Here is a 15,530-nt window from a genome sequence, read left to right as displayed (position 1 = left end):
CTGAAATCCCATCAGCCCTCTGAAACATTGATGCGTGTGTCTGGCCGGTGCCTTGAAGGACCTTCGACAGCGATCCAAGGTTTGATCTGTACCGTGCCAGGCATGTCACTGGCCCATTTAACCCACTTTTGTCTGGCAGATCCTTAGTCCTAAAGATATTAAGATTAAATTATATTAATATATCATGAGCGATGGACGAAAGAAGCTAACTGTTCGTTTGTGTATGGAACTGTCTCATTGAAATTTTCTTCCCGTTCTCTAATTTAAATATGAGGCTGATGTGAACAAAACAAACAGGTTAGTAAAGCACAGAAGGGGTTGATGTCCTATTACAGAAGCATTCGTTTGTTCAATAAAAAAAATAGTTGCTTGTTCATAAGGGCAGTGAACTCGCAGAATTAAAGGAAAAAGACCCAATTATTTCCCACAATGTATTGATTGATGGAATAGAGAAAGCTAATATCAGATCTATAGACCGGGCGTTAATGAATGCCGCAACCACACGGCTCATCTGTAACGCAACTATACAAGGGTCAAGATGTCCACAATGACTGCTGAGAAACATTACACAAAACAAAAAGTCATACGTCCCACGTGAATGATATTTGCAGAACCAGTCCCTCTTTAGGACTCAAGTCCCTGATGCCCCTCTTTGTTCCCCACAAGCCCCTCTTTTGTAGGCGCTCAGAATGTTTGCTGGGTTTGAGGGTCTCGCAGCGTTCTACAGCCCTTAACGCCCCGATAACGTGACGGTGTTTAGAAATTACTATTCATCTTGTTAATGAATGACGAGCGGTGGGTTATGTAGAAGGTCTTGGTTGAGCCCTGCCCATAAGCACACCCCCAACCCCACTCCCTAAAACAAAAGGGTCTTTTTTGGTCGTTTTAAATGTTGAAAAAGTATGATTTATTTTTTTTTTTCAAACAAACGCAACAACAATGGAAATCTGTGTTTGAAAATATCTGAATTCATGTTAGAAAGGGAAATACATCATGCCGCGCTTAAAGATACACCCCATGTGCCATGTGCTTTAGTAATAAAAGTGAATGCTGTTCAGTATATGCTTGAAGCCTTCTGGTGGCCAAGTGCTAACTAGCTGGCTGCCTTCTTGTGCAATCATTTGGAAATCGGTTTTAACCCCGAAAGGCTTTGAGGGTTGGATCTATGTGGTTGACGCGGTCTACGTGGATCCCAAAAGATTCGCCTGCGTTCTTTGAACGTCACGAAGACCCCCAGGAGGTATCGGGTAGGGTAGTGCACCATCCAACCTAAAGATTTCCATGACATGGCCATATGTATGGGGATAATCTGGTAAATATTTTATGAAAGTCAGCGGGTAATTTTCCTCTTGGCGTAGAAGCTACACTGGATTTGGCACATAATTCACATATAAAAAAATCAAATCACTTGTACGAATGACAGACCTCAGCATATGCCTTAACAAATACACCCATTTGGACTCTTGTCCTCATTTAGGACTGACCTAAACAAGATATATGTTATAGATGGCTTATCTTGGTTCACCTACATTTTTTTTGTTACTGTAAATTGCCTGTTGACCTTGTGCGTCAATGCACCGAGCACGAGTCGGGATACAGATACAAAGCTCATGTTTTTACTAAAGAAAAAGGTGCATGAAAGCGTTAACTGACATGCCTTCCAAATCAAGTCAATATGGTACATAAACCAATAGGAGGGATGTTCTTTTAGTGGGACACTACCCTCCCTTTCCACCAATAGTGACTTGGATTCCGGTCCAACTCCCATTTTTTGGGGCTATTTTATGGACACTTGGAGTCGGATCAGTGACTCGTCTCGCTCCCTGTTCAGAAGATTACAGAGGAACAGCCGATAACGTGAGCTTCCATCACCAAGGTACAGTAAGCGTACAATTCTCCTGATGAATTCCATTGAATTCCATGCTATCATTAAAAAAAAAAAATCATATATTTTAATTTTAATCTGCCTAATGAAAATAATTACATTTTTTTTAGTTGTTGTTTTTTTTTTTTTTTTTTTTAAAGTTTTCAATCTTACAAGGATGTCACAAATTTTATTTTAAATGAATGTCATTTCTTTTTTTATTTAACTTTTTGGAATAAGATATATAAGATCATTTTAGAATAGAAATTACATATTTACAAATTTAGCCTCCATACAATAAATTTTTTCCCATGTAATTCTTGTCTGAGAAATTTATTTTTGTTTATTTAGTTTTTGTTTTTCATTTATTAAAATATTGTGAAAATATATTCATTACATATAGCACGAAAATGAGAGTATAAATAAATATATTGTTCACACGCATTTAAACATCTGGTGATATTTCTGTGCCTGCACATCTGGGATTTGTACTCTCTCTTCATTAAACCCAGCATTATATATTTAGATCCCTTTGTGGCTTAAAGGGAAATTGTATATTGTACATCGCTGCAGAATATGATGGTGCTAGATAAACCAATAAATAATAATTTGTACTCATTTCTTTTAACGTTACTTTCCTGTTTCCAGGAGAAATGCAGACGGACTCTTATATTATCCAAGTAAATGGATCTGCTGTCCACCCTAAAGTCCTTGATGTCCATGTGAACATTCAAGGACCTAATGGCTTGGAGAAAATGAAATCCAGGAAGCCAAGATGGGCAATTCGGGCATCGGAGATGTCAAAGAAAACCTTTAATCCAATCAGAGCGATTGTGGATACGATGACTGCTAAACCCAATCCCAACAAGAAGATGATAGCATTGTCCATAGGTTAGTAGCTTCAGTATTCGCCTATATATCACTCACAGAATAATGCGAAAACACAGAAATCTGAACAGAACACTCAAATAATCTTATTATAATGATAATTACCTTATTCTAATGAAAACACACCACTCAGAATTGTGCCTTGTAGTTGATCCAACAAAACCACATTTACAGGTAATGAAGAAGCCCTTGGGGCTGTCGGGCTACCCAAAGAATTACACCTACTACTTGGGGGACTATTATAGAATTGTCTCATATGTCTTTTGAGTAGCCTTGGGTAACCAACAGTGCCATTTTACTTCCAGGAGACCCAACTGTATTTGGCAATCTTCCTACGGACGAGCATGTGACCAGAGCCATGAAAGAAGCCATTGACTCACACAAGTATAATGGATATGCCCCAAGTATAGGTAATTACAAAGCTTTACTCCACCTTTAATCCCACCTTCTCCTAAGTAGTGCCCAAACTAATATTCCCAATGACTTTCCATATGTATGCCATTTTCCCAATGTCCAAGGGGCCTGCAGCCCAAGAGACCCAACTAACCATATCACGTTGTGTTAATACTTCTCCCTCATCACAGCTGCCCGTCTCATAGAAGAAAGCCCAATTTTAAGGGGCAAATATTTGTTTAAAGCTGTCTTTTATTGTATTGGTAGGGTACCTGTCAAGTCGGGATGTGATCGCCAAATACTACACATGCCCAGAAGCTCCACTGGAAGCCAAGGTAGACCAAGATGCATTTTGTTTGTTCAAGTGTTACGGACACATAGAGTAGGCTCTATCATTTACGCATGATGTATCTTGAAGAAGACAGATAAAAGAATCACATTAACTAATCCAAACCCAGATGGATAAGGATTCACTATGTTTAAAACCTCGATATCTCCCTTTAGAACCTCATCATCATGAATCAAACAGAGGAAGCCCCATGACACTATGCCATGGACTATTTAAACAACATTTTAAAGCAAATCAATGTAGACAATCGATATATAATGCTTTAACTTATTTATTAGATAGCAAACATTATCGGCCTGTTATAATACTGCAAATTATTTCTGTTTAGGACGTTATCCTTACAAGTGGCTGCAGTCAAGCTATTGAGCTTGCCTTGTCTGTACTTGCCAACCCTGGTCAGAATATCTTGGTGCCACGACCTGGCTTCTCGCTTTACAAAACTTTGTCTCTGTCTCTCGGGGTGGAGGTCAAGCTCTACAATTTACTGGTAAGTCTGTCGCTTTGCATCAACACTGGTCCTAAATTCCAAAAGATAGTACGCAGTACAAAAAGTAGGTAGCGCCGTTAAAGCTATGAGCTTTGATATTGATATTACGCAGTACAAACAGTGCGTAGCGCTGACTTAGTGTTCTGTCCTTCCAATAACTCGATAACGTACCACGTTCTGGCGTCTCTTATACCGTGTGCTCCCCTTTTCAGCCCGAGAGATCCTGGGAGATTGATTTGAAGCACATGGAGTCGCTGGTGGATGATAAGACCGCGGGCATCATCATCAACAATCCATCAAATCCCTGTGGCTCGGTTTTCAATAAGAAACACTTGCAAAAAATTCTGTCGGGTGAGTAAATTAGTTTGTGAGTCTTGTGTCGTCCTTTGAGGTGTGTAAAACACTTTGTATTAATGTTGGCCCCTGTTTACCCCCCATCCTTCATTCTTTTTGAGAACTTACAGCAGCCTTAACGGTGTCTTGATACAACATACAATTTCTGATCTATAGTCCTTTCTATGTCTTCACAGTCGCATCCAGACAATGTGTGCCCATACTGGCTGATGAAATCTACGGTGATATGGTGAGCTCCTCGTCAATGTTTAAGTCTAAAGTAACCATACAATGATGTCAGATGATGATGATGATCAAGTGTTACACTTCCAACTAGTTGATGTATGATAAAATAGGAATGGCTCTCCAGGTACATATATATACATATATGTTCTCGCTTATAGTACAGAGCATGGAGCTATTGAGCGATGACAGAAAATGTATGACGCAGAGTATACTGGTTGGCATTCACCGCGGGCCTCTCAAATGAGCGTCATATCATGTGTCGGGTTAGCGGACATTATTCCTTAATAAACAAGAGGTCACCTCGTCCTTGAGGTCAGACGATCTATATGTCACAGTGACTTTGCAGAATCTGCCTTTCTTTGAAGTTTATGTTTTCGTGGGCCGACCGCCGCTGCGATAAACGCTTTCAGATGTTCTGTACAAAGCGTTGTGGAGAGACGTATGCTATCCAAGAATTATTAACTCCCTGTAAAAAAGCCTACAGTAAACAGATTCATTAAATGGTCGTTTATGACACTGTCTTGGGGGGGAAGAAAAGGGGAATTTTATTGGCACAATTGGAATTCTGGCAATTTAAAATAAGTTATAAAGCCAATGGCTTTACCTGGATACCCTTGTATCTGTTTGCAGAGATGTACTTGGGTTTTGCGATACAGTGGATTGGGCCAAGTTCATGTATTGTTGCTGTTTTCGACCAAATCTTTAAAAAAAAATAAAAAATCCAATAATGGATTTTTTTTATTAGGTGTTTGAAGAAGGCATGTTTCAGTCTCTGGCTCCGCTGAGCACCAATGTCCCAATACTGTCTTGTGGTGGGCTTGCGAAACGTTGGCTGGTGCCTGGATGGAGAATGGGATGGATTTTAATCCACGATCGCAAAAATATCTTTGGAAAAGAGGTAAGGGCAAGACTATTACTATTAGTTTCTATAAAACTAAAACAATAATGCGTTTAAGTATCGGCCATGGACACTGCATACTGCGGTGGCTAATGGTCCACAGTATTCTGAACCTTCTAACCCAGTAGACCACAAAACATACCAGGATGATTTTATGTTCTTCCAGATAAATCTATTAGTTAAATGTTTAGGAGGTATGTTTCCCCTCTCCCGATGTACCACATAAACCACGAATACATCTGCTAATCGTTATGTCCTGGAGCAAAAGGCACCAAGTCGGATTTGGCTGTGGCAGCACGCCAGACCCATAAACGTGGCCCATCTGATGTTGATTAGTCTGGTGGTTTTTCAGGAATTAATAGTGGAGATGGGTTGTTGTTTTTTTTCTATAAAAATAGAGTCTAAGAACAATCTTGTAATTCACAGATCAGAGAAGGTTTGGTGAGGCTGAGCCAAAGGATTCTTGGGCCGTGCACCATAGTACAGGGGGCTTTGGACCACATCATAAACAGGACGCCACAGGACTTCTACCAAAACACCATCAGCTTCATTAAGGTAATCACACAAAACCTCCAGACGGCAAGATGCAAGGAACTCTATTTACTCTGGGTATCGTTAATCCTAAAAGTTCATCAAATAAAAAACTATAGAAATTCTCCTGATCTGTGACATGAGGTAGAACCACCGCTTGGAGCAGGAAACCACAAACCTGTTGAATTATGATTTTAACAGCAGAATTCTCAAAAGCCCTAGCGCCTTATGATACTGATGTCAAGTCTGGAAAACAAAAACCCTTTAAAAATGGCATTCTAGGCCAACGTGATATGTGGCGTCACTGCCTGGCCTGCTTAGGTAAAGAAGCACACCACTACAGCTGTGGCAGGGGGCATGGTGGTGTGAGATCCCCAAAACTACAGCTAAGGGATCCAAAATCCAACATATAATTTGACCTATTGTGCGATAATTGAAGGAAACATTGGACTTCCGGTACTTTGTATGATTAATGGAAATGAGTTGTGTCCACCCCAGGGTGAAGAATTTAGACTGACCCTACGAGATTGGTAATCCATCTTTTAAACCTGTGCCGTGGGAGGGTAGATGTTCTCCCCTAGACTTGGCACCAGAACTATTTGACATCCCCTTTCTGAACTCTTTATCTGTTGCTCTGGCGCAGTATTACGCCAGTCATTTGCTTTCTGGAACCTTTGTTAAAATGTTCCGTTTGTTTGCTTTGTGTTTGCAGTCTAATGCTGACCTGTGCTTCACTGCCCTCTCCTCTGTCCCTGGACTCTGCCCGGTGCAGCCAGCTGGAGCCATGTACCTTATGGTGAGGCATCTTATGAGTTTGCCAGGAAAGAAGAATCGATGATTTGTAACTTTCCACCTAAAACAAATCACGCCACCATTAACAGACATTTTATACAGCGTTTAACTTCATTTTGTAAACCTATTTATAGATGTAAAGCGGACAGAGCCCCTTGATACTCTTCATGCCTTTGAGTCAGTTGCCCCTGGTCAGTGTGGAATTCATTGTGCCTTTAAATAGGGGTATTTAAGAATCTTGAATGAGTGATCTAAGCTTTAAACCCATAACAGGTCCACTGTCTCTTTAACACACAGGTCGGAATTGATATGGAACACTTCCCAGAGTTTGAGAACGATGTGGACTTCACTGAAAGAATGATCTCCGAACAGTCCGTTTTCTGTCTCCCTGCTACAGTAAGTCATAAAACATCTTTACCCAACAATCAAATGTGGCGGCTTCTTCCTAAACCCAACTTTTGGTGTTACTCGGACTGTGGGCAATTGTGGTTTGCTGTTGGTTTCTAGGTACCATGTATTTGATGTCTTGTATTTTTTCACTCCACGTTTTTTCCCCCTCAGTGCTTTGAGTATCCAAACTACTTTCGCGTTGTCCTCACCGTTCCAGAAGAAATGATGATCGAGGCCTGCAGACGGATCCGGGAGTTCTGTGAACAGCATTATCAGGGAGGTGAAGGAACGCAAGACCTAGAGTGTGACAAATGAGAGCGTGCGTGGAGTCTTAAGGTTTCCAGTAACTCCACTACCAAACCCCCAGACCCCTCTTCACGCTTACTTCCGAGTCTGGTACTTTCAGTAACCAACTGTTAGATTTTTTATGGTACTCCGTGTCAACGATACATTGTAACACAACATAGTAGAATGATTACTCCAGGAGATCTATACCATTTTTAAATTATTTTATCGCTCAGTAATGCCGGTCATCTACAGTGTTTTTATCAAGGCTACTTTCTAATGCAACTTCTTGGATGGTGGGGCCATTGGGAGGACATTGACTGGTGGACTAGACATTGGCGTCCAAGTGCTTTTACTCAAAACAAACCAAAACCAACATGGTCCTCATGGGTCGACACACTATTTACACATGGTTTCATTGAACGTGCCTGTGGCAAGTTGTATTATAATTGTTACGGCACAAAACCTTTCTTCATAATAAGTTCCCACAAACTTTTTTTTTTTTGCTCTTTACATTTACTTGTTGTCCTATCCATTTGCCCTGCATGGTAACTTTGTTACTTTTTTTCCAAACCATGTTAAGTTTAAGCATGTAAACTTAAATATCATATTGGTTAAAACATTGATTCCAACAAGGCATTACAGACTGAGTCTAAATATATTATTAGCATTTAATATTATATGTCATGTAAAGCAGTAGAACTGTGTTTCACAGCATTTTAAATGCATGCTGTTTTTATTAACTATATATCCACTGTAAAATAAATAAGTTATTGTGGTTTTTTTTATGAATAAATATATATTAAACAGAATTTTTCCTTATAGATGTTTGTCCCGTGTGCTTACTTATTAACGGGCGTTGTTCTTCCGAGTTCTGCGTTTCTCAAATAAGTCTATTAAGAAGCAGTAATTGCTGACCCAAGCGCTAAATTAACTTGGGAGAATTAAAGGGTCCATTGGCATGGCAGGAGATAAGCTTGGTCTTCGTCTGTCGGCTCAAAGCGAGAGAATCATCAAATAGAAGCAGCAGATACTAGCAGGGTCTCCATCAGCAGGGTCTCCATCAGCAGGGTCTCCATCAGCAGGGTCTCCATCAGGAGGGTCAGCCAGTATTGCTGTATGGGAGCAAGCCTCTGGAGGTGCCTTTAAGCCCACCATCCTACAGCGAGCATGCCTTCCACGTCTCTACCTTGAAAACTTATGGTAGGTCTTGTAGGTAGGTAACATACAGAGAGTTCAACCTCTTTAATATGGGGGACGTTAGCCTGGTGGTGGACTCTTATTTTTTGGATGGCACCTTGGAGTTTTAACATAATGGGCTGGGGATACGAGCCATAGGTATATAGTGTGCTCGCAATCTCTGGTTTCAGCCATAGAATAGGATAAGAAACACGTGGTATATGGCTGATTAGTGCCAACTTTAAAAAGGCTCGCATATGGCCCCCAAAGAACCGGAGGTCCAGCTCTACTGTCCTTTATGGTTCTCCTCCAGACACTCAAGCAGGGAGGGCTGCACCCAACGTTACATCGTAATACCGGGTTTCATCAGATTTCAACCTGCTTGCCAAGAAATTCTTACATTGGTATAGCACCCGGGAAACCAGGCTGTGACCTCAGCCGATATGCATAATAACCGGACATGCCGGACAGGGTTTCTCAGAACTTGTCCATTTTCTGATGTAATATGCGGCCAAGTTGTGCGTTACAGAGTACTGGAAATAAAAATTGGCAAGATTTCACTTCTGATGAAATCCCCTGTGTAACTAAAGCAAAGGTAAAGGTATAGAGCCGTGTTACCCATGATGCGTCCTTTATTGTGCAATATGCCCGAAATAGAGACCTTCATAGTCTCCAAAGCTTGCACTCCATTATACGTCAGTTAGCCAATAAAGGTATCATCCTTCCCAAATCTGCTTAAATCAAAGAAAGTCGACCATTAATTAACTTAGTAACAGCCACTAACAAAGAAATATTGATAAAACTATTATTTGTATACAGCTTTATGCAGCGCGGCGGCTTCTCGTGTCAATGATATTAGTACCCAAACAGTTAAAAGCTTCTTTAAAATCATTTGTTTTCTTACGCAAACTTTTTGCTTGTTTTAAATACGCACCTCGCGCTATTGTGTTGCTGACAAAGTCTAGTAAATCCTCCGCGGCTGATGAGTTTCTATTTGGACTCCATGTATTGTTTAACTCTGCAGAAGTGCGTATAAATCACCTGCTAAATGAATGGGGTTTTTTTTAGTGGTTGTGAAATAAATGATAAAAATCTGCATGCGTCGCGCTTTTTTTGGAACGCCGAAGGATTGCAGAACTGTTTGAGATGTGGGGTCACGCAGGGTGCTGGGAGTTTAGGGGCAGGTTCGCTCACACCGGATGATTTTTTTTTTTTAAGGTTTTTTCTTTGAAAATTAGCAGAAGTTTGAGTGTCTTCATGCAGAATTCATAAATGGGACATGAAGCTTGAATATCTGTATCCAGAGCCAGTGGCTGCACAATGCCCGCCAGCTCTACACAACCTTCATCACATTGAGACATTTTCCACGAAAAAATAAACATTATTCCCGGTAAAACGTTCACTAGCAGAGACGTCGGCTAACTTTTGGGGTATAATCGGCCGCATTTCGCCATGTGGGCCAAGTCAGCCAGCCAGCCAGCCAGCCAGCCAGCCTTGTGTACCAATGACGGGTACAGCATAGATATGGCACGGAGAACAGTACCCTGATATCATTCATATATCATCGATACTAAAGAGAACGAGGCCAGAAGAAATGAGAAAGTTAGTTGCCGGGTCCATTATAGTAAAAGATGAATAAAAAAAGGAAAAGATGACGACGCATGTTTCTAAATTGCAGCACATAAGTGGTTAAAGCTTTATTTTTATGTGACATACAATGCATGCAGAAATAGAGACGCTAAGTCCCATTATCCTCCTGCGGTGCAATCACGGACACGAGGCGCGTGAAACACGTGTGCGGAGTCGTGGGAATATCACGGATGACGCGCAGCCCTGCAACAATATATATATAATCCGTGAATAAACAGAGCCCGCAATCGCCAGCGTAATACCTGCAGCCCGATGGTTGGAAACGACTCCCAGTTTACGACATTAGTAAATATGTGATACAATTACACGGCTTTGGAGAACAGCTGCCAAACGCTGCAGGGAGGATCCTAAAATCAGAAGCCATACGGGCAAAATCAATACGATAAAAACACAATGTCTCTGGCAACTGTCTATTTACCGGGAAACGTAAAGAAAAAGAAACTCGAGATCGCTGGCGGCTATTATACCGGGCGGCGTGAGTATTAATCAGCAGCCGAAAGGTAACTGAATATCTTGCAGAGAACGACACCGAGGGCGAGTTTCCTTATGTAAAAATAAATAAATGAAGCACAATGGTCTGGGTCTTAAATTCATTTAACCCTTACATTGTTCCAGAGAAAAAAATGTCGGGAAGGATTGTATCAGACTCAGAGCGAGTGTTGCTATGAACCTTCCTCTAGATTGTAAGCTTTGCGAGCGAAGACGTCTTTACCTAACGTATCGGTTCATCTTGGTCGGTTGTGGTTTTGTCGGACCCTTTGAATGTATGGACTGTAAGAAGCGACGTGGAAGTGACCCGGACTGGCCATCTAGCACCCCAGGCAACTGCCCGGTGGGCCACTGGCCATTGGTGCCCCATACTGGTATGCAGTGGCAGCATAAAGACGTTAGCGTGCGGCGACGCATATCCATCCGCAGGCAGCTGCCGGCCTTAAAGTGCTAGGGCTGCCTCATGATGGCCGCCCCGTCCCTGGTTGGCGCTATATCAATAAGATTAGTTATGATTTTCGTTAAAATTAGTAATTAAGTTTTATGCCTTACAAACGCTTCTCTTTTTTGTTTTAGAGTCCAAAGTGCCACGTCGGAGGTGACATGTGATCAGAGATGGCGGGGACGGGTGATCTAAACTGCACGAGCCTGATGGACCGACAACGTGAGATGACGGCCAGATCTGCGTGACACCCTTGGGTTTCCTGATCCAAGTCAGCGGTCACTGGACCAAAGCCATTCAGTACACTGTCAGGTTACCATGCATTGTGACCAAGCAGGGAGGGGGACAGAATCCACAGGTGTGCAAGGATATAGCAAGGGCAATACAAGGGCGGAACCAGGCAGCGAGGTCTATGGAATCAGCCACTGAGTGATCAAAGAGGCAAGAGGCAAAACACTGGGGCATCTGGCACAGAGAGACACGACTACAAGCAAAGCACCCCAACGCAGAGACATCGGTTACAGACGTCTTGGAAAGCACTCAAGGTGAGAATACATTGAAATACTTATTTGCTTTGCCTGGTGTGTGTGTGTATATATATATATATATATATATATATATATATGATGCAGGTCTTTACATATAAATATTTATATATAAATAAATGTAAATAAATATAAATTAAATATATTTAAAGTCATTTAATGCAACAGAGAGGTAATATCTGTTTATCTCTCTAATATCGCATGGACTCGTCGCTAAGTGGTTTGTTACTTATTTGTTACTTATTATTACTTATTGCTGTAATATAAGTTCATGACATATTATGTGTAGGTTTCTATGTCCGCATGCATGCAAACCGTGGGCTTTCTGATTGATCTGACCCTGAAACTGCTTAAAATGAACCTAAGAACACTTATCAAACGAATGTGTTTGCATTCCTCCCCGGGAATTATGTTAACACTGTATACTTACGGGGATTTCATATATAACATGAGACATGAGCCATGGAGAGGTTATCTATTAAATGTTTCTAATCCGGGCTTTAAACATTAATTAAGGATTAATTTTTTTTAAAAAGAATTTTTTTTTAACAATGTTGCATTATTTTTTTTCTCCTGTTCTCAAATTGTTTTAAAATAATAAAATTGCAACAAAACAATATAGATAAATAAAAGGAAGAAGAAAAAAAACTGATTGCAATACCATATTTGCAAATATTTCCTAACCTGGGAACAAAAAAGTAGGAAAACTTTAAGGATTACTTACTTGTAAAATAAAAAGACGTCTCATTGTGTTAATCGCTTTTAGGAAGATAACACAATCCACACACCGCATAGGCAAGATTGTATCAGGAAGACACTTTAATATGTTTAGTATCATATGCAAGTTATTGAGTTTCAGCTCTGGTTCTTTAATTGGAATGATGGCTCCTAAAAGTATTAAAGTTGACTCCCAATTTTTTATATACATTTTTGTGCAATAATCCTCTGTTTCCTCCTGCCTGGCTCCAAATTCTATGAAAATGTATCAAGTCTTAATGTCTGGGCTGTACGGTACAGTTGAAGTATACTGGGGGTATCTGTGTGATATTCGAGAACTCGGCATGCTTGAAATAACTTTTCAGTGTTTGTCATTTACACGGCTTTATAATTTCAAAAGGTTAGAATGGAGAGTATCGGCACATTAAATGCGGTATCGCTAAGGGCCGGTTGGACATCTGAAAAGAAGTCGGCAATGGCTCCGATCCTAGGGGAATTAATACTTGAATAGAGGAATATGTTAGGTAGGTGAAGCCAAGACAGAACACAATAAAAGAGAACAAAGGACCATTAACAGAGTCACACGGGCAATGCGAGGGCTTAAGCTCCAGGAATTCTACTTTTTAAACACAATGACTTGTTGGTTTTATGGGCACGTAAATAAAGCATTGTTGACACTTTATTTTGTAAACAGATTAACTATTTTTCCCTTTATCTTAAGAACATGCGGCCATATTTCAAATATCGGATGATTTAGGCTGGAATAAATCCAGCAAACTGTTTTGGGTAGGGGATTAAAGCTGCCGGTAGAAGAGCTGGGGGGGGCAGCACACGATTTAATGGTGAACCCTGAGATTCCTCCTTGTATCGCTTACACCCGGAGTGTCTTGGTTTCTCCTGACGTGTACAAGTCCTGAATCACTAAATAGCGTGCGTCTGGCTAAAGTTGTATCTGAATTTTGGCTCCTCCAAGACTCTAAGATTTTAATAAGAAAGACCAAAAAAAAACCACCAATCCAAGAAGATAGGACCTTTTAGAGACCACGGAAGCCTCTCGCTATACCGTCTGTATTTACGCTCTCTTGCATGTGACAGTTGGATTGGAGATGCCAGAGACCTCTGCGATCCTCACCATACTTGAGAACGTTCTCTATGAGTTGACCCTGTGATACTTCTTAAGACATCAACCCGCTGGTGGCCAACAAGGGATTCCTGCGTAGTCGTTTGTGTGAGGTTCCATTTCTAATATTACCGCTTCCAAGTGAGATTAGCTCCATAATTTGCAAGGTTTCACTTGCTGCCTTTTGCAAAGTGTTTGAGACAACACAGTAGGTCGGCTGATTAGAGTTTTCTTGCTACCATTGTTCTCTGCCCTGCTCGCCGGCCATCAACAAGCATGGGTCAGTGGTCTCATTGTGTCCCTGTTTGCACTGCTGACTTTCTACCAAGGAAAGATGTGATGCTGCACGTTAGTATAGGCATTGACTAGTTAACACAAATAAAAAGGCCTTTGAAGTTGACTTTTTTTTGTGTACAAATTGTTGCTGCCTTTGCGAATTTGTTTGGCGTAACATTTTCGAAGTTCCACCTAGCGGTGCGTTCATGTACTTCAGGATAAACTATGACAATACGCAACTTTGCTAAAGCTGATCCAAGAGATGTGACAATTCCCGTGGAATTCCACGGACAGATGAAGCATAATGGGTGTCCTTGGTGCACTGGGCAGGATCACCAGTGAAACTGGGACAATTCAGGAATGTTGCGGATGGCTTGAAGTCTAGAAAACCCAACTGGGGACACTCAAGTTTAACTGAGCAACACAACGCTCTTTCTCCTCTTTCTGTCTTACCGCAAATGCGGTATTTTTTTTAGATTTGTTTTATGTAAAGATTCTAAAATTTCGTTTTTTTCCTCCTAGGTTTCATCCAAGAACATGTTCAAATTCAACATTATTCTGATTGTAGCCCAAACTGCAGCTTTCATCTGCGTTCTGCTGAAGTTAAGAACAATGCCGTCTCCTCCTGTGAAGAAACACGACAGGACGCATATCCTTATCCTTTCCTCCTGGAGATCAGGATCATCTTTCACTGGCCAACTCTTCAGCCAACACCCTGATGTCTTCTATCTAATGGAACCAGGGTGGCACGTATGGTCTGCAATGCCTCAGAACGGCCATAGGGTATTGCATATGCCTGTACGGGACCTGCTGCGCTCTGCTTTTCTGTGTGACATGTCGGTGTTTGATGCCTACATGCGATCGGAAAAGATCAAGTCTACATTGTTCCAGTGGGAGACCAGTCGAGCCTTATGTTCCCCACCAGCGTGTGAATCTTTTAAAAGAAGTGATATCATTCCACAGGAGCACTGCAGAATACTTTGCTCCAAATACCCTTTTGAGACCATTGAAGAAGCTTGTAAAACCTACAGCCATATCGTTCTAAAAGAAGTGCGAATCTTTGACATAAAAGTGCTCTATCCGCTTCTAAGGGACCCATCTCTAAACCTGAAGATCATTCATTTGGTACGGGATCCCCGCGGAGTGTTTTATTCTCGGCAAAGACTAACCAGAGAGCTAGGCACGGACAGTGACATTGTTATGCAGGGAATAACAAAGAAGGATGAGGATAAGGAATACCAGGTGATGCAGGAGATCTGTAAGAGCCAAGCTGAAATGTATCTAAATGCTACGCGGTCCAACTTCAAGGGCCTACGTAGCCGTTACTTTGCGGTACGTTACGAGGATATCGTCAACGAACCTGTTCTCATGGCAGAGCTGATGTACAGGTTTGCAAAGCTTGATTTCACCCCAAAACTTAAATCATGGATATATAACATAACGCATGGGGAAGGACACGGGCACAGTTTTGTTATTAACCCGAGAAACGCTCTTAATGTCTCTATGGCATGGAGGTATATACTTCCGTTCAATACAACTGAAAAAATACAAAACATTTGTGCGAGTGCCATGGACATTTTTGGCTATAAAGACGTGAAAAGTGAAGAAGAGCAGAAAAACTTTTCGTTAGATCTTCTCTTGCCTGGGCCTAAGTAA

At 41.2% G+C, this 15,530-nt stretch overlaps 2 protein-coding genes across 2 annotated transcripts; both read left to right on the top strand.

The window, feature by feature from the left end:
- The first annotated feature begins 2,517 nt into the window (after window positions 1–2,517).
- On the top strand, window positions 2,518–7,486 carry TAT (tyrosine aminotransferase). Its single transcript, XM_089486301.1, has 11 exons — window positions 2,518–2,755; window positions 3,058–3,162; window positions 3,413–3,480; window positions 3,823–3,981; window positions 4,194–4,332; window positions 4,512–4,564; window positions 5,306–5,458; window positions 5,885–6,013; window positions 6,702–6,785; window positions 7,079–7,177; window positions 7,343–7,486. The coding sequence occupies exons 1-11, from the start codon at window positions 2,518–2,520 to the stop codon at window positions 7,484–7,486; spliced, it is 1,371 nt and encodes a 456-aa protein (XP_089342427.1).
- Window positions 7,487–11,389: 3,903 nt separating this feature from the next.
- On the top strand, window positions 11,390–15,530 carry LOC149299208 (carbohydrate sulfotransferase 4-like). The gene is made up of 3 exons (XM_089486663.1): window positions 11,390–11,438; window positions 12,709–12,767; window positions 14,508–15,530. Exons 1-3 carry the CDS (start codon window positions 11,390–11,392, stop codon window positions 15,528–15,530), a joined length of 1,131 nt encoding a protein of 376 aa, XP_089342789.1.

Source organism: Sceloporus occidentalis, unplaced genomic scaffold (genome assembly GCF_023333645.1).
Source record: "Sceloporus occidentalis isolate IW3139 unplaced genomic scaffold, rSceOcc1.0.p SCAF_29, whole genome shotgun sequence".
In the NCBI taxonomy this organism is placed as follows: Eukaryota; Metazoa; Chordata; class Lepidosauria; order Squamata; family Phrynosomatidae; genus Sceloporus; species Sceloporus occidentalis.
The sequence above is the reverse complement of the archived record's forward strand: the minus strand, read 5'-3'. Positions and strand labels throughout refer to the sequence as shown.

What these genes read in the sequence shown, in the direction of transcription:
- TAT (XM_089486301.1), top strand. Translation starts at nt 2,518, where the DNA reads ATGCAGACGGACTCTTATATTATCCAAGTAAATGGATCTGCTGTCCAC. An exon ending in AAAATATCTTTGGAAAAGAG is followed by an intron (nt 5,459 to 5,884) that starts GTAAGGGCAAGA and finishes TGTAATTCACAG; the next exon opens with ATCAGAGAAGGTTTGGTGAG. An exon ending in ACACCATCAGCTTCATTAAG is followed by an intron (nt 6,014 to 6,701) that starts GTAATCACACAA and finishes TTGTGTTTGCAG; the next exon opens with TCTAATGCTGACCTGTGCTT.
- LOC149299208 (XM_089486663.1), top strand. Translation starts at nt 11,390, where the DNA reads ATGGCGGGGACGGGTGATCTAAACTGCACGAGCCTGATGGACCGACAA. An exon ending in GAGCCTGATGGACCGACAAC is followed by an intron (nt 11,439 to 12,708) that starts GTGAGATGACGG and finishes CAATAATCCTCT; the next exon opens with GTTTCCTCCTGCCTGGCTCC. An exon ending in CAAGTCTTAATGTCTGGGCT is followed by an intron (nt 12,768 to 14,507) that starts GTACGGTACAGT and finishes CCTCCTGTGAAG; the next exon opens with AAACACGACAGGACGCATAT.